Raw genomic sequence first — 21,808 nt, forward strand, 5'->3', positions numbered from 1 at the left:
CCCTAGGGGGATTTGCTTTTTTTTTTTTTTACTTTGAGGCGGAATTTCGCTCTTGGCATCCAGGCTGGAGTGCAATGGCGCAATCTCCGCTCACTGCAACTTCTGCCTCCCAGGTTCAATTGATTCTTCTGCCTCAGTCTCCTGAGTAGCTGGGATTACAGCCACCTACCACCACACCTAGCTAATTTTTGTATTTTTAGTAGAGACAGGGTTTCACCACATTGGCCAGGCTGGTCTTGAACTCCTGACCTCAGGTGATCCACCTGCGTCGGCCCCCCAAACTGTTAGAATTATAGGCACGAACCACCATGCTGGCCAGGATTTGCATTTTAATTGAGGGGAGTGTGCAGTTTAACTCAAATAAGAGAATTGTCAAAGGAAAAAACAGGGATCAAGATAATGTGGCACATGTTATAGGTTTACATCATGAAGAAAAATGACTTCAAAAATCTATATTAGAAATGTTCTCAGGGCATGCTTGGAGTGGTGGAAGAGGGTCTTTAATTAGCCAGGCTTGTCTAGGAATTGAACCATAGAGGAGTAACTAAAAATTTGTGTTTTTTCATGTCCTTGAATCTTATTGTAATTTTCAATTAGATATTTCAAGTCAACAAATATTTGCTGAACATCTTTTCTCTGCCAGGTTTATATTAGGTGTTGAAAATAAAAGAACAAATAATATAAAATCTCTCCTCTAAAAGATCTAGCAGGCAGATAGGGATGGCAAAATATTATAATAAAATGAAATAAAATTATGCATTTAAGGTGTTAGAGAAACGAAAAGATAAATGAGGGATGCAGAGGGGTCCTGGGAAGTTTTCTCAGTTGCTACCTCGCCCATCTGCTTTGTCAGGCAGTTTTTGACCGTTGTATCCTCCACCTCTAGCTTTTCCATTATCAGGATCATTATAGATTGTGCTCTGCCGGTAATCCAGATATAAGGAAGTTTCTGAGCAATCTCCTATGAATGGGGTCAGGGCTTGGTTGAGCTTTCATCTCAGGACTGATGTCAGGGAGATTCTGACTCAGGTAAGACAGACGTGATCACTGAGGAGCAGAAAGTGTACCTGTAGAGTGATGCTCTCATCTCTGTCAAGGAATGCTTCTGGAAGAAGTTGGACATGGTGGTAGGGAGGCTCTTCACCATGGTTTCCTCATCCTATTGTTTATATAATCCAAGTTTCTTGCATTTACTGCACTGGTCCCCAACCTTTTTGGCACCAGGGACCAGTGTCATGGAAGACAGTTTTTCCATGGATTGGGGGGTTGGGGATGGTTTTGGGATGAAACTGTTCCACCTCAGATCATCAGGCATTAGATTCTTATAAGGGACACGCAACCTAGATCCTTTGCCTGTGTAGTCACAGTAGGGTTCACACTCCTATGAGAATCTAATGCTGCTGCTGATCTGGTAGGAGGCAGAGCTTAGGCGGTCATACACGCTCTCCTGCTGTTCACTTCTTGCTGTTTGGCCCAGTTCCTAACAGGTACCAGTTTATGGTCTGGGGATTAGGGGCCCCCGATTTACTGCCCTTAAAGTGTAACTGTGAGTCCAAACCCCTGATCCTCAAGGCAACTAACATAGTTCACTTTGAGACCTCATGGATCTTTATTACTAGAGCCTGTGGTGAAATTTTAGACATCAGCAACAGGATATATGACTTTAGTGGAAAATATTTTCTGAAAGGGCAGAATGTGTTCTTGCTATCCTTACCTTCAAACCCAGAATTTATATTGCAGCTGGCAACTAGCATTGCCTATAAACATAAGTAATAAAATGCCATTTTGTTTTTCAAACCTAAACTTTGACCTGCACTGTGCAGAGGATATTTAAGAAATATTTTTTGAATGTTAACTGAAAGCACAGATTACAAATTGGAGAGAATCAATAGGTATTATTGCCTTGTTTGCAAGATTCAGGTTTAGGCCAGTCATTTTTACTTCCTATGATTAGCTGATGTTTACTCTAACTCTGTAATTCCACATTAGAATGATTAGTAATTTTAAGCCATGGAGGAAAATAAATGAATTTGGTTTAGCACCTGGAAGCCTTGAAATGCTTAAGAGGAAATGTGTTTCAAATTAGAATAAAAACTTCATATTTAGATCGATTATATATTGTTAAGAGAACCCAGAGGAAAAACAGTGGACTCAAAACGTGCCTTTTTTTGGCAATAAATGGGATTTTTAGACTGAAAACGAAAGGGTATGTACGTCTTAGAGGAGTAGTGCATGTCATGTAGTAGGTACTCAATAAGTATTTCTTGGCCAGGCGTGGTGGCTCATGCCTGTAATCCCAGCACTTTGGGAGGCTGAGGCAGGAGGATGCCTTAAACCTAAGAATTCAAGACAAGCCTGGACACTGTGGTAAGAACCCATCTCTACAAAAAAAATAAAAAAACAAATTAGCTGGGTGTGCTGCCACATGCCTGTATTACCAGATACTCTGGAGGCTAAGGTGAAAGAATTGCTTGAGCTCAGGAGGTAGAGGCTGTAGTAAGTTGTGATCACAGCATGGCTCTCCAGCCTAGGCAACAGAGAAAGACTCTGTCCCCCACCACCCCCTCCCACCCAAAAAAAAATAAAGAAAAAGAAAGAGAAAAAGTTTCTTGAATAAATACATTAGTTGAACATCCACAAATAGATTTACAGGATCAGCTAACGTCCACCAAGTTGGGAGATCCCAGTGGCAGGAGCTCCTAGTCCTTAGTATATGATTTGAGTGAAGATAAAAATGACACACCTAATGAAATGTTTCATGAAATAATCTAAAAATTCTTATCTTCATTGCTTACAATGACAAACGCAATCTAATCAGATAAAACTTGATGAAGATAATGCCTAAAGCCCTATTTTGGGGTCTAAAATGGTATAAATAAGCATAAATATAGGATGGAATTATTGGTAAATGTTTTGAAAAAAGATGAAAGCATTAGGAATTTAGGTGATAGCCTACTCAATGTGATCCAACAGTATGAAGTAACTCCAACCTCCTTTCTTGCATATTTTTAAACTCTCCACAAAAACTAAGGAGATGATCTCAATTATTATCTTCATTACATTAATTGAGTTTATTATCAGTATCATGGAGGTGATGATTATATTTTACTATGTGCTAAAAACACATCTATTAAACACTTTTTATAATTTTAAGGAATATTATCAGAGGAGAGCAATGAGGGTAGTGGAATTCTTCACTTGAGTATCAGGGAGTTGGTGAAGGAAGCAATATACTTATGCAGAAGAGAGCTCTTGGCATGAGCCATGATTTCAAGGGGGGGGGGAAATAGGACCAATGAGATAAGTTAGCAGGAAACATATTTTGGCTCAATTTAGGGGAGAATTTTGTACTAATTCTAACACTTAGACCTGAATGTTCTGCCTTGGGAGGCAAGCAAGTGTTCATTTGGCTACTAAACAGAACAGAGATTCATGTGTCAGATGAGGGGGTTGAAGCAAATGACCTTCAATATCACTTCTTATTCTAAGATTCTTGTGTGCAATAACAAGATATGTCTCTGTACAGGCTTTCCCAGCTATATTCTTTAGGGAAGTTGAGGATAGGAGAACAAGCACCGTAAATGATTACACATTCTGAAATGAGAAGCAAGGGCATTTGTAGATATGTGCATAGTTGTTGGGCTAGAGTGCTTGTGTCCAAATTCCAGCCAGGACTGACATGCACTAGCTGGTGACCTTCGATTAGTTATTTAAGATTTCTGTACCTCAGTTTCCATATATAAAATGGGGGTAGTATAGTATCTACCTAATAGCTTTGTTGTGACAATTGAGTGAGTTAATTCACATGAAGCTTTTAGAATGGTACCTGGGTCATAGTGATTGTTAGATATTGTTATTGTGATTGCAACTATGATTACAATTAACTATTCATAAAACCATCATAGAGTGAGATGGTATATTTTATTCTGCATTACATGTAGGCTTAGGTATTCTTTGGAAGAAAATATTATAGAGAAAGCATGTATATTGGACCCAGGCCCGCTCTTTATGGGCTGCGTGGTCTTGGACAAGTCATTTGACCTCTGCTTTTCTTAATAACTCTCTAGTTATAGGGCTTCTGTAAAATTAAGTGAGTAATAGTAATAAATGTCAGCATAGTAATAAATGTCAGCTCCCATGGAAAGATAGTATTTCAATTTCAATCCCTTTCAAATATCTTGTTGTCTAGAGACCACAGCAGTACAGGGTCAATGTAGCAACTTAGGGCTTCAAGTGACCCGAGACATCTTTTAGCAATTGCGTCTCATGTAGGAGATGGGAGTGTAGGTTCCTTAAGAGTTGAGAGACTTGCAGAAAGCCACGTAGCTTCTTCCTATGAGGGAGAAGAGCTATATGGAGGAGGGAAAGTGGAAGATAAGTAAGCATTCAGAGTACCTTTCTTGGGAAAAAGTGTCTAGCTTCTGAGCTCTTGTGCACATTTTGCTGAGTGTGTGTTTGTGAATGAGTGTGTGTGTGTCTGTATGTGAGTACATATGTATATATGTATACATTCACGTGTATGAATGAGAGTGTGTAAGTGAGCATGTATTTGTGGGTGACTGATTATCTGGCTAGTGTGACTTCCTATGTCACTTGCGGGCATGCAGGCCTTGGGTTGCTAATTCCTTTTCATTATCTAACTCAGTATACCAAGAAAAGAAACAAAACAGTGAAAAAGAGAATGCATTCTGCTGTTAGCTGGATGCCGACTTTCTTCTTCTGGGTCTGGCACTTTGATTCCTCATGACTTCAACTTTTTCCTAAGGAAAATGAATGTGCTAGCCTCTTACCTTCACCACCCCACTTTAATGACGCTTCCTTCAATTACATCTATAAAACCCAAGATTTAATTTTATTTGATGACACCGTCTTCTGCAGACACTTTGGTTTGCTTTTGAAGACACTAAGATAGCCTGGAGCTCTGTGCCAATTTCCTCACTGGTACTGGCCACTGGGGAAGCTGCCTGAGACAAGGGCATCCGAAGTGACAGGAGCCTTGAACTCAGTTCATCAGCTGGAGACCCAGAGTAGTTATCAAAACTGAGTTTTTGATTATGCACATTTATCCTGATTTCTACAGCTTCCTCATGCTCTCCCATCTCCCCCAAATATCCTACAACACTGAACTGTATTATTCTGAGTTGTACTTAACACTTAGGAAGTTTTAACATTTGCTTCATTAACATAACTGTTAGAAAGTGCAGGGGGTGATGAGGTTTAAAAAATGAGTTTAAGATCAAGAGTGTGTACTTTTTGTTTTTCTTTATGGAGTTACATTGCTGATATTATTTATGTTCAAATTATTGCCTACTTTGCTGGTTGTATAAAAAACGGCTGCTAATTTTTGTGTATTTTGATCTCTGTTTTTATGGATGATGCGAGAAAATGATCAAGAGCTCAATTACACTTATTGGTATAATATTTGTTAATTGTGACACTGTAGAAAAGAAACATTCCTTTGAGGATCAAGCAGAGCCATCTCCTGTCCTCATGTATAGAATAGTACTCCTATGAGGGAATGCTGCTAATGAAAAATTTATATATAAATTTGTGTAAAGGAAGTTTTTAAGTTCTGAAACAGAGTGGCATAGAGTTGCCTGTAATCTCTAGGCTGATATTATACTGTGGCATTTCTTTGCTTCTCATTCTAATAAAATATTAACATGGTAAGCTAATTGTTTCTGTCAGAAACAAGTTGTTCAGCATAATAACCCTTTTCTTCATTTGATAACGTGTCATTTAACTTGGTAGAATTGTCTGAAAAATTATGTCATATTCCTTCCCATTTTCATCTCTACTCTTGCTTTCTGGTTGCCCATTCTAGCAATACAAGACCAAGTCAAGCTACAAGGCTTTTGCAGCAATCCCTACAAACACATTGCTTTTGGAACAGAAGGTCAGTGTTGGCTCAAAAACAGTGAATTTTATGTTTCTAATGTGATTTTTAAAATGTTTTCTAAAATTTCTGTTGGGAAGATTTCTGTTTTAAAGTTCTGCCTTTACTAAAATAACATTCCGTTCTTGGTTTAGGATGATGTGGTGAAAACATTTTGGTGAATACAACTGGAGACATTATTGGTTTATTGCTAGAGACTGAATATGAGCCTAGGGATATTTAGTCCACTGTCAAGCTGCTTTGGGAAACTTGATTCAGATTTGGATAGATCTCCATTCTTTGGAATTTTAAATAATTATTATATTCAAAAACTTTCATATCAAGAACTTTCTTATCTATACATATTGATCAAAAGAATTGAGGTGAAATGGGATTGTTTGTGAACAGTTGGCCACATTGGGTTGTTGACTGGTAAAGACTTGGTGACTAACAGTGGCTTCCACCATGGTACTATACTGATACTCAGATATTATAGCTGAGTATTCAACTTAGCTTCATAGATTCCATTGTGGACTACACCTCTTCACCCATCCATTCTTGCCAGCCAGTGGTCCTACTTTCATGAACAGAAGGGAAGACTAAGATGACTCTCAGTGACCCAACTGCTTTCACATGACTCCAAGAGAATTTTTGCTTTGATATTAAGGGTCATTAATAATAAAATTATAGGTTGTTACATAAGTAGGTAAATGAAATTAAAGCCTCTTGTTTAATAAGTATGTTAGGCATGTTTAAATAAAAGCCAAATAGAGGATTGATATCAGAATCAAAGTGAAATGAGTTAACAAGTCTATGAAACTATTTATTTCATATATTATTTTTATGATTATGTATTTAGTCAATTTATTTCTCAATGCACTAAGTCCATGTTTTTTCTGTGTAATTATGTGTTTCAAAGACTGTTACTATCATTTATCAAAACGTTGTTTGCCAACCAGGTGGTATTATGATCACTGGTTTATAAATCTACATTCTTATTCTTTTAGCATGATCTGAAGAATAAAACCTTTGTATGATCTCTTATCTAATAAGTAGGAATTGATAGTGGAACAAGTAGTGTATAGGTGGACATTAATTCCAAATTATACGCAGGTAGTGTCCAATCCATGTTCTGTATATGTAAGTGCTTTGAACTGGAGGTTCATTAGGCTGCAGGAAAATCTGCAGCTTTTTCCCTAGCATCTCTCATGAATTTCTACCCCTTATTGCCTGTTAAAAGATGAGATGGGACTAAAACACGGATTTCAGGAGACTTCAAGAGGTTGTGGAAAGGGACACTTTTCCATTGCCCCTTATTCCACATTCTAGGGCCATAATGATGGGAGATGGTGGCAGAGTTCTCACACCACAGACTCTCTGCTTATTTTGGATGGTTATTTCTGGAAACTGGTCACAAGTGTGTGCTTTCACAGATGTGGGAGAATCACTCTCCATCAGCAGTGAGGCAAAGAGGAGATGAGGAGCCTGCTTTCATGCTCGTCCTTCCCTCATACTTGTCTCGCCTCATCTAGGCACATTCTTCTGGAACTATGTTCTGCTACTATGTAAATTTCCTATTTAGAAAAATGAAAGTTAATTCTTTCTGAAAGTCTTTTGTGAGATAAGACTAGATGTCAGTACTGTTTCCAGAATCTGTTAGGATTGTTTCCAGAATTCAATTCTAATTAACTAAACTATATAGTTTATAATTTATTCATTAGTCAGTGAAAATGAAGAGTCATTAGTTTAATTTCCAATTTTATTACAAACCCATTTCATAAATGTGTATGGTGGTATTGATGTATATTTAGCCTATTATACAAGTTCATGTGCAAAAGGTTTTGTGTTTTTAATTTTAAGTAAAACATTCTGTAGGAAAATTATTATTTCTATTTTTCATACAAAAAATATAAACATGATATCTAAATTTAAAATAGTGTTATTCTAGAGGGGGCTGAATTATTGTATAAGGACTACTGTAGGTTATTGTCTCTTGGCCAGAATAGTTTTTGAACCATAAATATTTAACTTATTCAAAGGTCTGAGATGTGAGGTGAATTTTTTTTTCTTTAGGTCCTTTAAATTATTCCACATATTTTCTGCTGGCTTTCCCATGTTATGTGTTCCTCAATAAGAAATTTTACTTTGTAAGAATTTTAAAATATCAAAGGCTTATCTAAAGATTTTATGAGTTACCTCCATTTTCAGTAGTATTTTTTGAATGATATTGTATTGCTCCTTTCAGTGTTATAGTTTTAAAAAATAAATCTGACAATTTAATCGTTTATACTCATCTGTTTATACAATAGACTTTATCTTAATGCCATTGAAATAAAAGGGATTTATTTCTGAATTGAGTGGGAAAATTAGGACTATAACTTGAGGAACTCTTCTATTTATGGAAGAATAAAAATCTTGCAATATTTTAAATCACAGAAGGCTTTCTGAGATCCCGTTGGTATCACACAGAACACCACAATTCAGGAGTAGGTAATGTTGTAGACTCATTATAATACTTGGGTAGGGTCCATGCTGTGGAATGCCTTGAAGCTGGAGCTAACAAAAATAATTCATGTCTTAGCTATTTCAACAATTATCTCTACAATTGGAGTAAACCCATGATGGGTATCTTATGCCACATTCTGTTCTACAGCATATAGTATAATTAATGAGAAACCAGATTACTTTTTAAAAAATGATGCTATTTTTAAAAGCAAGATTTTTTCCGAATTAAAATACCGGCATCCCTTGCAATGAGACATTAAGCTCTCATTGAATTACTGGATTGGTTTCAGTTTTAATCAACCCTGGATGAAGCCCATCATTTTTAAAAGAGTACACTTTGTTGGCAGGGAACATGAGGTTTCTGGTACTTCCGTTCTGTAATTTATTTTCTGCATCAAAATTTAAATTTATATCTTATTCCATATTCTATCATTTTTCCCCTGTGAACCTTTAAGAAGGAAGCATTTGTAGCTTAAGTCTTAAATGAGGATTTATAGGGAGAGATAAATGTAAGGTATGATTTTTATTGTGTTGACTTATCAGGGTCTTTGGCTTAATCTCCTGCCAATAATCATCTTCTCCAAGAATGACATGAGGATGAAATACAAATGATTATAAAGTAATCAGATTACATCGTGACTGTCCACAGACTTTATTACAATACGTTCAACAATATACTAAGGTCTGTAGATAAACTAAGTTGATATGGATTTTATTTTTAGTCTTTGTATTAATCTCTTTTCACTCTGCTGATAAAGACATAACTGAGACCGGAAGAAAAAGAGGTTTAACTGGACTTACAGTTCCACATGGCTGAGGAGGCCTCAGAATCAAAGGCACTTCTTACATGGTGGTGGCAAGAGAAAATAAGGAAGAAGCAAAAGCAGAAACCCCTGATAAACCCATCAGATCTCCTGAGACTTACTCATTATCATGAGAATGGCATGGGAAAGACTGGCACCCATGATTCAATTACCTCCCTCTGGGTCCCTCCCACAACACATGGGAATTCTGGGGGATACAATTCAAGTTGAAATTTGGGAGGGGACACAGCCAAACCATATCAGTCTTGTGATATATCTTGATGTGTGCTGTCTTTTGCAGAGAAAGTTAAAGGTCTCTCTTTCACTGACTAGTTTTTCTTCTTATCATCTGAGTCTGATAGCAATAGGTAAGAAGTTAAACTATTTGACACATATTAATATTCCAAGTAAATAGATTATTATTTTTATCATGTAGTTGTTAAAGGAGGAGAGAATGAATGAAGAAGTATTTCCGTAAAATCAAAGAATATGCATCTTTATTGTCTTACCAATGATTAATATTTTTCCATGAAAATATAAATTTTTTCCTTGAAAGTTATTTAAATTCTCTGCTTACTTCCTCATAAGTATTTCTGAGGATAAAATTAGGGCTGGGCCTAGGTACAATGTTCCTAATAAATGGCATTACTGTTTGCCATTTTCTTGATACATTTGATTCATAAGAAGTGTGTACTTAAGAGAAGAATTCTGGAGCAGCTCAGTTTTATAAGTAGCAAAAAATAATTACAGGTTTAATTCTTTAAATGGAAAGTTATAGGATAAACATCTTTTTTTTTGGTGCAAGGAATATGAAATTAGTTATTTTAACAACTACTAAAAACGATGGCATAAAAAGAAAAAGGCAAAATTTTGATATATCCTGTCAGCTGTCAAGCCTATTTATTCTAAGTTACCTCTTTGATTTTTTGTTTCATTTTTTGAGATGGAGTCTTGCTATGCTGCCCAGGCTAGATTTGAAATCCTAGTCTCAGGCAAACCTCTTGCCTTAGCCTCTTGAGTAGCTGGGACTACAGGTACACACCACCACACCCAGCTAAGTTGCCTATTTAGTTTTTTAAAGCATGAGTTGCTAAACTCCAATCTTATTAAACATATGTCCTTAGGTGAGAATATTTTAAAATCTCTTTATATCTTGGCAGGGCGTAATGGCTCATGCCTGTAATCCCAGCACTTTAGGAGGCCGAGGAGGGTGGATCACCTGAGGTCAGAAATTCGAGACCAGCCTGGCCAACATGGTGAAACCCTGTCTCTACTGATAATACAAAAAAAATTTAACTGGGTATGGTGGCAGATGCCTGTAATCCCAGCTACTCCGGGGGCTGAGGAAGGAGAATCACTTGAACCCGAGAGGTGGAGGTTGCAGTGAGCCGAGATCATGCCACTGCACTGCAGCCTGGGTGACAGAGTGAGACTCAGTCTCAAAAAAAAAAAAAAAAAAAAAAGACTCTTTATGTCCTAAAAATTTAACAAAACCTTATTGCCAATTTAGCACATGACCTATATTAGGGAAACATTGCTTAGTTTAGATTCTAGTACAAGAGGCAAATGTGTTCCCAATTTCTTTAATAATGGAGAAGAGTCCAGGACTCAAATCCATGGTAAATGGTTCTCGGGTAGTTGTCTACTATGTGCGTAATTAAAAAAATTATCAAATTGTATTTAATTATGCATATTTATTGCTTTCTTTCTCTATCTTGAACTTTTTGAGGAGATAGATATACTATATTCTTTACTAAATGTTCACTAAATAAATGAGTTTGGGGCCAGATAGGTCTCTAAAATTTCCAATTTTATTCCACAGGCTCTTAAGGCAAATTTTTGCTCATAAGCATATAAAAACAAAGTAGACTACCGTATGCCAATCAAAACAACAATAGCAAAGCGTCTTTCTTTAGGACAGAATAAGCCTCATCAATTCTACTTCCATGGAAAAGCTTATAGAACAGCCTTCTGCTAGAGGAGAAGTAATCTGGCACTTTTGAAGATTAGACAATACAATCACAATGGCTGCCATATTGAATACTCTAGTGTATCAGACATTGAGCTAAGTGCGCTTTCATCTTCACAACTCTGTGAAGAATTTGATGCTCAAAGAAGCTAAGTAAATTCCCTAAAGCATCATGGTTACTAAGTTGCTAAATTGGACCTCAGAGGAGCTCTGACTGGCTCTCAGGCTTCCCTGTTCTCTACCCTACAGTGACATCAGCTAGCTACAGTGAATTATTGAGTAAAGGATGCTCATATGGGATCCCTGCCTACAAGACTTGTTTTCATTACTTGCTAAAATATATTTATATCTTCATTAAATGAGAGCAAGAAGAGTATTTTGTTTTTATGTGGAAAAATTCAAAGAAAATGGGAAATAATGTGGCTCTGAGATGACTTGAGAGAGTGATGGATTACAAACCAGCTCAATTCCTTGAGCTACTGAAAGAGATGAGGCAAATTACAGTGAAGGAGGTGCTTCTGGAAATAAAGAACACCCTTCTGACATCCTTAATTAAATGCAAAAAAAGTATAGATTCCCCTACCATTGAGCTTTGCTGGAATGGGTTTGAAACTGGTTGGAATGGTTTGCAAAAACTCCCTTCTCTGTAGGAGGAACAAACATTTAACTTTCCAAAGCTCTTGGGAGTAAAATCACCAAGTAGAGTTCTTCAGTTCTTGATATTTTTAAACCAATCATGTAAAAATATTTTACTGGCAAATATTCCTAGATCTTTAAAGAAACCCTACTTTATATGTCTGCAAGCTCCTTCAGTTTGCAGTGTACTTTTTTCCTTTTCTTCAGCGGTGAATGTTATTCAGACCTGAATCCCCAACTAGACAATCGAAGTGAGATTTATTTTTCTAACAATATCTACTATCCTACAAATGGTTTTGTATTAGTCCGGTAAGTATTTTGTAGTCCTTAGGAGATTTATTCTACCACACAGCAGGTCATATTAACAAAGTATAGGAGAATTTAGGCTACACATAATTTTGGGGGATTGATTTGATCATTACTAAAATCTAATAACTCAGAAATGAAATTTTTGAAATTCAATCAAATAGTCTAAGTATAACAAAAAGTTTACAGATTCTATTAGATCATTCTTCCTTTGGAGGCAGTTTACTTTCCAACTCCCAACTTTTAGAACTTCATCCTATATTTTAAGGGAGCAAATTAGACTAACTTCATATATTTGACTAAAAAGTGTTTGCAGTTTCATCAGGGACACTCATAACTGGGAATACCCATTACAGTTTATTGGCATACTTTTACACAAGGACTTTGATTTACAATGCTTTTTCATAGTTCTTGGCTCTTAATTTTAATGTAGTGCTAAGTCCAGAAACTATTTTCTGCTATGAGATTTATTTGGTGTCTTTTCAAAAGCTGGGCCCCAAAGTTGGCACTTCTGAACAAACTACCAACACTTCTAATGAGAGTATTTCTGATTATTTGTATTAGTTAAGAATTCTTTAAGATGAATGAGCTCAAAGAATATTCCATTTATGCCTCAATTTTTGTAGTCCAATTTGGTAGAAAATGTGTATTTTTAATAACAATAATTTATTAGCTAATATTTTAAGACACTTTTACCCAAAATGAATAAATCTAGAGGAACAATATCTTCCTGCTGGCTAGCTTGCCAAAAAGCAATCTCTGGTCAGAATTCTTACTAATGGAGATTTAAAATATGCTTTTTAAAAGAAATTTTTGGACAATAGAAAAATAAGCTACTTTTTATGGTTGCTAGAAGAGGTGTATATCACAATGATACATCTGACAAGTAACGCACAGTCAATTAAAAAAATCAATTCTAGTAAATTTCAAGACTGTTTAAGTTCAAAATAAGCCCCTCATCCAATTTTTAAAAATGCAATCTGGGTATCTTGTGCCATTTCAAAATTTCAGCATTACTGACCTAAGACCAGTTATCTTCTATAGTTTTCCAACGGACCTGAGTAGATAGTTCTGTCATTCTCTGAGTGAATTTCAATATCACAAGTAACCTAATAAAAGTTATGTTTGCCAGAGTAAGTTTCCACAGACTAATTAAAATATTAATCTTATTTGGTTTGGTTTGAAAAAGGAAATAGTCGCATTGCACTAGCATTGATTTATATGCTCAAATCTTTGATGGCAAACAAATTTAGCTGTAATATAGAGAAAGATATAGTTTATTTGTCAATTAAATTACTCAAAGAGTTTAAATCACTTCTCTAGAGCATTTTACCAGGGAATATTTAAATCATATTACTTCTATGATTCATTTATTAATTTAACTTAACTTCATTTATTCATTGGTTTACCCAGTGATTCATCATAAAGACCTTTACTAAGCACCTATCATATTCTGTATACTGGGCCTACAAACATAAATATCATATTTTCTGTAGTCTAATAGGACAAATAGTCCAGTAGGGTAGAGATATAGTTTAAAAAGTAATTATGATACAATATGCTTAAGATATGTGCAAAGTGATATGGTGCCCCAAACAGGGAATGGCTGACTTTGCCTGGTGTGAGGCCAAGAAAGATGTTATAAAGGAGTTTGATTTGGATCTTCAGGATGAATAGGAATTCTCTAAGTGAACTGAGAGTGGATCTGGGGAGAGTTAATTACATGTAGTTCAAAAGATCACCACAAGTTCAAATAACTCAAGCAGTTCTTTGTGGTTAAAGAGCAGCTTTTGAGTGAGGAGCATATGAAAGGCATTGTTGGAATGGTGAGCAAGGGCCAGAACAAAATCCCGTCCTAACGAGCTGGCTCTTAGTCCTGGTCTTTAATTTCTGACATTTTTTGTTTCCATCATTTTCTCTATAGTAGAGGTCACATGAGGTGTAAGGTCTAAAATTAAGGCCCAATATTCTGTGCTACCTTGACATCTGCTAGAATTGAGAGAGCCTCAAATGGCCTAATTGCAAGTTCCCTTCTTCACTCTGCTCCTGCAGATAAGGTTCTCTAGCCAAACAACCCTCCTTATCCAGCTGACCAGGTGGAATTCCTGAGTATGCCTTAGTAATAGGTTCCAGTTCAAACAAGCCAATCATATCCTTTGGTGGAACCAGGGGCGCATTACTCTCTGGATACCCACAACCCCTGGTTGTTCCTTATTGTGACCTCCATGTGGCCCTGCATGTTTTATGGTGTCCCCCTTCCCTGGACTGTGAGTATATGTGACTAATAAACTGTTCTGGATTTTATCTGTACAGTGTCAAGAGTTATGTAACCATCTATCCCTGTAACACAAGGAAAGGAACCTCTCCCCCATTAACAAGGTGAACAGGAGGTGACTGAAACACCATGCCAGGAAAATATTAAACCTTCTGAACACCAGTGAAGAGTTATTTTTGTGAAATTTTCAGTTCCCTGCCAATCATTTCTCATGATTAATCATAATTTTAAAGAATGACAAAAGAAAGCACAAAATAGATTTTTGTTATGGTAAGAAAGACGCAATCTTGAATGTTTTTATTAGGTTATCATAACCAACTTTCCAAATTTTGTTATTTAATACAGAGAAGTGGATTTTGAAAACAAAATTTCCAGACAATATTTACCTTTATGAGCTATTAAAACATGGGATGGTAAAATTGTATCTTTTAAAGTCACTTTTCTGAATTCTTAGGGGTATATCCCATGCCAAAATGGCAGTTCTAGCATCTGGACCTGGTACCTCTTGGTCAAGGCTAATAGTTCTGGATGGAGATCCCTGGTTGTTAGAAGGAGGAAAAGAGATTTTGATGAGCAATGGAGTCCATGGTTTCACAGCTGGCATAACATCTTCTGTCAGGATATGTCTACCTCAGAATGGGAATAAAGAAATGAGAAATAGGAGGTAAATCTAAATAAGAGGAGAAGGGAATCTGTAATTCTAAAAAGTTATAAAATACATGACAATAGAGAACTGAATCTTTGATTTTTCTGTTTACAAATCTACCAGAACATATATATTCAAGTGACGATATTTCTCTTGAAAATAACTGTCTTGTGCCTACAAATGCTTATTAAATTTTTGGTAACCTCTTTTGTAACTGTCTTCAGAACTCATGGCATATATTTTTTGTGTAACCTTTCTAGCTATAGATTTTCAAACTTTGAAAGTATATTGAAACGAGATTGCTTGAAAAACTTCCTGTTGTAAAATACCTATATTCGATGATCAATTTAAAAATTGGATTAAAAAACAAGTCAAGCCACATGAAATTGCCATCTTGGCAAGTATTTTTCAGTTGAATACTGACAATTTTGTGTGTGTTCAACCCAGTATAAAGCTGAGCTCATAAAAAAAAAAAGTGGGGGAAATCCCCAAGGGTCAAATACTAAAAGCAGGCTGAAATTCAGAACGTTTATCATGGTGCTGATGCTCTGGTAAGATAGTGACCAGGAATTGCATCTCCGTTAAGAAGTCAAGATTTTTGAATTGTTACACTCTCAGTTGCAAGAAGTATGATTAAAAAAACCATTTTCAAAGGGAAATGACAACCCCGCTTTTTTATTTTTACTGTTTTAGAGACAGTGTCTTGCTCTGTTGCCCAGGCTAGAGTGCAATGGTGTGATCAGAGATCACTGCAGTCTTGAACTCCTGGGCTCAACCATCTTCCTGCCTCAGTCTTTCAAGTTTCTGAAACTACAGGTGTATGCCACCACATTCAGCTAATTTTTAAAATTTTTTATAGAGATGGGATCTCACTGTGTTGTCCAGGCTGGTCTTGAACTCCTGGGCTCAAGTGATCCTTCTGCCTCAGCCTCCCAAAGTGCTAGGATTACAGGTGTGAGCCACTGTGAATTGCCATAAGATTTTCTTATATCAACCTAGGCTTAGGGTAGGAAAAAATAACCTTTAGTCACAAGCCTACCCTGAGACAGGTTTGAGACTGAATTTATGCAATCTCTGTGATAAAGAAAATATGTGCTGAAAATCGAAATTTGAATTAATTTTAAATTAGCTTGCCTTATTCTGCTTCTGCAAATAGAGAAGTAGCTTGTATTAGGCCAACTGTTTTACAGATAACAATGATAAACTCTGGATAAGAATATAAAAAACTATCTGAAGGTACTGAAGCATGACCAAGGCAGGTAGAAACTGTAGTAGAGTCAATGCTTGCATAAAAATGTGGCACTAGGTTGGTTTCTAGATTTTATAGTTTCTCACCTTATTGGTAGTCCCTTATCTGGTCACAATGAAGTAGTGAAAATTCAGCAACAACCCAGCAGACTTATTAGATGAGGAAACAGAGAACAGTGTAAGGTCATACAGAAACTAGAATGTGAGGGGAGAATCCAGAAAAGAGAGTGCCAAAAGGAGCCCTAAATGTTGTAGATAAACTGCCCAATTCTCTGGATGACTATTGAATGTGCCCATTAGGCCCAGCTGAGGGAAAAACAATGGAATAGAGATTTTGGCTAGTTCCCATCATTAGAGAGACAGAGAATCTGAAGCCAAATTGACTGCATAAGCAAAAAGAATAAAGCTGGAGGCATCATGCTACCTGATTTCAAACTATACTACAAGGCTACAGTAACCAAAGCAGCATGGTACTGGTACCAAAAGAGATATATAGACCAATAGAACAGAACAGAGGCCTCAGAAATAATGCCACACATCTGCAACCATCTGATCTTTGACAAACCTGACAAAAACAAGCAATGGGGAAAGGATTCCCTATTTAATAAACGATATTGGGAAAACTGGCTAGCCATATGCAGAAAACTGAAACTGGACCCCTTCCTTACACCTTATACAAAAATTTACTCAAGATGGATTAAAGACTTAAACTTAAGACCTAAAATAAAAATGTATTCCTGTTAAAGAATAGCTCATCAAATACTTTAAATATTTTTTTCTTGGAATATTAATACATACAAGGCTTTCTTTGAAAAAGAAAACTCCAGTTGTATGACTAGAGGCCTCATATAAGAACTATTTCATTTATCACTAGGCACTAGATGAACCAGCCAAGACTGAAAGTGTCTCCAAGGACAACACACTAGAACCACCAGTGGAGGTAATAACTTCAGATTACCCCTGCTTTTGGTATGCAATTCCAAAACTTATTGCTAACCCAGTACCTGGTTTCAATTCTTCCAGCTCTATTTTCCTGCACAGCTCAGGCAGCAAACTGAAGAGCTCTGTGCTACCATTGATAAGGTCTTACAGGATTCCTTGTCTATGGTAATGCCTTAGACTAGAATGTGCAATTCAAACATTTGCTTTGCTTCTCTTCATTTTCCTCTACTTTAGTATGATGCCTCACAGGCTTGTCCTTTTCTTTCCTTTTCTCTTCTTCTTTCCTTCCTTTCTTTTTTTTTCAGCATTCTTCTGATTCTCCTTCAAGGTCCCCAAAGACATTGTTGGGTTCTGACACAGTCAAAGTATGTATGTATTTAATATAATTTATGGAACCATAAGATTTATTAGATCAATGATTTCCAAACTGCAAGTCAAGGTCCAATAGTGAATTGAGAAATAAATTTAGTTAATAGCAATCAGTCTTTTTTGTAGAATTTTAAAGATAGTAAATATTACACTTGGTTTCACATAATGTATAGGTTTTGTTGACATTTGTTTACATGTACACATATAATGCAAGGTAAGTGTATACAGGGTTGCAAAGTAAAATCTATTTCTGTGGGTCAAGTTCAAAACAGTTTGAAAGCCAATATATTAGACTATGTTTTTTTTTACATTGACATTTAGAATGTATAATTTGTGGCTCATTCTCACTCAAATTATAGATTCAATATTTATGGAATTTATAGCCACTTAAAAATAGAGAAGTAAAAAATGAAGTAGACTAAAGTAAAATTAGTCTAAGAGCTTTAACGGAAGTATTATTTCTAGAGTTTCTTTTTCTTTTTGCTGATTGAATCTATTTCATTATTCTTTGACTCAAAGGGAAATAAAACTGGATATTTTAGATTGTTAGAGCACTACTAAACTATTAATTGTTGTAATTGAGTACGTATTTCCTTCTTATAAAATAGTTATTTTCATTTGTTAGGATAAAATAACACATTTCTCCAAATTATTTTTTTCAAACACTTAAGCTCTACTCATCCAAATTTCAAAATGTGTATGATTTTGCCTTTATTGATAATTGTTAGTTATTAGTTACTGTTTTTTTTGGTCAGCCTTATTTATTTATTTCCTTGGAATTAGTATACTTTTTTCCTGTCCTTTCTTAAAATATGGGACACTGTGTTTCTAAAGTAATTTTCAAATGTATAGAACTACACATATCTAGAACAGCAATCCTAATTTTCAATTGGAATATTATCAATAGATATCCATTAGTAATGACATATAAAACCCAGTAATCCATTATTGTCATATTAATTATATTTTAGCAGAGGACTCACAAGTGGATAATTGTAATTTCTGTATTTGAAGTCTATTTTGTTGTATATCCTTTAAGCCTTTTAATCTAAAACTTTGATTGTCAAAGATATTATATCAATTTTAAAATACATTTTTTCATATTTCATTCATTGAACATGTAAAAGACCTGTATTATATTAAATATAATGAGAATAGGATTTAAGAAGTTATATATGAATAATAATCTATATTACTGGTTTCTTTAACAAATACTTAATGCTCATGGTGTTAAAAAACCCAGTATTTTAGGCCACTACATTTAAGGCAATTTTTCATTCAACAGGTATTTATTAAGCACCTACCGTAAGTCTGGTGCTGCAAGGCACTAGGAACATAAGCAAGGCTGAGTAACCTAAGGTACATGCTTTGAATGTAGTGATCAAGGGGTAGAATTCAAGCTGAGACCCAAAGATGGAAAAGAGCCAGCCACAGAAATTTTGATCAGGAATAACAGCTTTCAGGTAGAGAAACAGGCATGTGTAAATTTCCTGAAGCATGAAAGAGCTTAGTGTGTATGAAGATAAAGAAGTTAGCCAATGAGCTTGCTGTACACTGAGCTAGGGATGAACAGTGCCAATGATGTTGAGAAACTGGGTTAAGCACAGTGATTTAAACACTTATTTGCCATGGCATGAAGCTTGGATTCCAAAGAAAATGGGGAGACATAAAACCATGGTGAGAATAATATGAAACCATAGAAGATGAACAATATGGCTGCTGTGAGGAGGCTGCTGCAGTCAGGGAAATAGTCAGTGATGGTGGTCTGGATAGGGTGGGCTCAGAAGAGCTAGAGAGAAGCATGACGGTTTGAGGCTTGCGGAGAGTTTGGGTGCGGGTAGTGAAGGAGAGAGAATACTGCAGGTCTCTGCTTTGAGGATAGACAACAGCGAAGGAAGAGTTGTATAGTGGCAGGCAGAGGGTTATGTCAGTTTTAGACAAGGATGAGTTTGAAGTGCTTATCAAGAAAGCTTAAACCTGTGTGTTTGAAGCTGATCGGAGATATTTGAGGGTCACTGGCACGTAGACACCGTGAGTGTCCTGTACGGAGTTCCAAGGAACATAACATCACAGGTCTGACAAAGAAGGTGGAGATGAGCAAATGAGAATGAAAAGGCTTTTATGGTAAGGAAAATCAGAGCAATGTGATATCATGGAAGCTGTAAGAAGAGAGTGTTTGCGAATATAATTGTGTTGATTGCGGCCAAGGGTCAGAGAGAGATAAGTCTAAAGAAGTGTTTATTAGATTTGACTTGTATATTTTGAAACCATATTGCTGGTGCTTGTGTGTTGGCATTCATTCTCGTTTTTGAGTTTTTAGAAGCTTTATCAGCATATATAATCATTTTTTAACTTAACGTTTTTCTCTTGAGTATTAAAATAGTGACTTTATATTTATAATTTCTAATTCTTGTTGTCCTAGATGTATCTTTTACTGCTACTTTACTTTTTTCATACCCTTTTGTCTAATTTTCTCAGAGCAGCATATTTCTGCATATAAGTTTTACATTCAATTAGATTCTATTTACCAGAGACCTTAAGCCATTTATAATTATTGCAATTCTTGTTATGTTAGGGTGAAGTTTTGCTCTCTTATTTCATGTTTTCTATTTAAAATGTTTTTATTTCTCTTGTTTTTTTCTGCTTTCCTTAGACAATTTTGATATTTACTTGTTTGAACAGTTTGAAAATTTTGCTTTATATCTTGTTACTTCTGGTAGTGACATATACATTATTAAAGACAGTTATTATGCTTAATTTTGTACCAATTTTAAAACATATAAATGCCTTTTCCCAAAATTTTGTAAGTACTATAGCACTTTTCACTTTCTACTTGTTTTTAATCAACCTGTATATACAAACACAAGCACATATATATACAATTTATTAGTATTGTTTTGAACTTTATGTCTGAATACTTCTTGATCTTTCCTTTGTTTAGATACTTATTTCTGATTTCGATCCTTATTTTGCACACATTCAAAGCTTTTTCCTGGATTTATTGTTTTTCTTGTTGGAATCTTGCTTCAAGTTGTATAAAGCAAGATCTTTTTGTGTAGATTTTGTGAACTCTGTTCATGATAACATCTTTATTTTGCCTTTTCATTTAAATTATAGTTTTGCTGCAAATAAGATTGTAGGTACTCTTTCTTCAACATTTTCCCCCTAGGTTTCTTTTTCTTCAACAACATATTTAGGAAGTATTTTGTCAGCATGATACTTGTTCCTCTGCTATAGAGTGATCATTTACAGAATTGCTCTATAGCTTTTAAAACTTTATGTATGATCTTACAGATATTTTTCATGATGTATTTAGATATGCATTTTTTTCTTACGTATTTTGATTGTTACCTTCTATGACCTTTCACATGACGTGTTCAATCTTTTCTTCCCTTACATTCTCGGTAATTTTTTTTTTTTGAATTTTTTTTGTATTATACTTTAAGTTCTAGGGTACATGTGCACAACGTGCAGTTTTGTTACATAGGTATACATATGCCATGTTGGTTTGCTGCACCCATTAACTTGTCATTTACACTAGGTATTTCTCCTCATGCTATTCCTCCCCCAGCCTCGCCCCCCACCCTATGACAGGCCCTGGTGTGTGATGTTCCCCGCCCTGTGTCCAAGTGTTCTCCCTGTTCAGTTCCCACCTATAAGTGAGAAAATGTGTTTGGTTTTCTATCCTTGTGATAGTTTGCTCAGAATGATGGTTTTCAGCTTCATCCATGTCCCTGCAAAGGACATTAATTTATCCTTTTTATGGCTGCATAGTATTCCATGGTGTATATGTGCCACATTTTCTTAATCCAATCTAGATTTTTATATACAATCTTCAAATATTTGAATTTGTTAAATTCAAACAAAACATTTTGGCCTACATATGGATGTCTGTTTACTGTTTTTGGTTTGAATTCATTTTTTTTTTTAATTGTACTTTAAGTTTTAGGGTACATGTGCACAATGTGCAGGTTTGTTACATATGTATCCATGTGCCATGTTGGTGTGCTGCACCCATCAACTCGTCATTTAGCATTACGCATATCTCCTAATGCTATCCCTCCCCCCTCTCCCCACCCCACAACAGTCCCCAGAGTGTGATGTTCCCCTTCCTGTGTCCATCTGTTCTCATTGTTCAATTCCCACCTATAAGTGAGAACATGCGGTGTTTGGTTTTTTGTCCTTGAGATAGTTTACTGAGAATGATGGTTTCCAGTTTCATCCATGTCCCTAC

The 21,808-nt window shown here is 35.8% G+C and overlaps 1 protein-coding gene across 4 annotated transcripts in view; it reads left to right on the forward strand.

Moving 5' to 3' along the window:
- Window positions 1-21,808, forward strand: part of MLIP (muscular LMNA interacting protein) — a 165,253-nt gene that overhangs the window by 40,746 nt on the left and 102,699 nt on the right. For 3 of the 4 annotated variants that reach the window (XM_032140872.2, XM_032140871.2, XM_058432601.1), the window contains exons 5-8: window positions 5,825-5,896; window positions 17,138-17,203; window positions 17,287-17,370; window positions 17,511-17,570. In XM_032140872.2, coding sequence (XP_031996763.1) covers window positions 5,825-5,896; window positions 17,138-17,203; window positions 17,287-17,370; window positions 17,511-17,570 — 282 coding nt within the window. The remainder of the gene's footprint in view (window positions 1-5,824; window positions 5,897-17,137; window positions 17,204-17,286; window positions 17,371-17,510; window positions 17,571-21,808) is intronic. The other variant, XM_032140873.2, reaches the window with a different exon arrangement.

Source organism: Hylobates moloch, unplaced genomic scaffold (assembly GCF_009828535.3).
Source record: "Hylobates moloch isolate HMO894 unplaced genomic scaffold, HMol_V3 SCAFFOLD_20, whole genome shotgun sequence".
NCBI classification, from domain to species: domain Eukaryota; kingdom Metazoa; phylum Chordata; class Mammalia; order Primates; family Hylobatidae; genus Hylobates; species Hylobates moloch.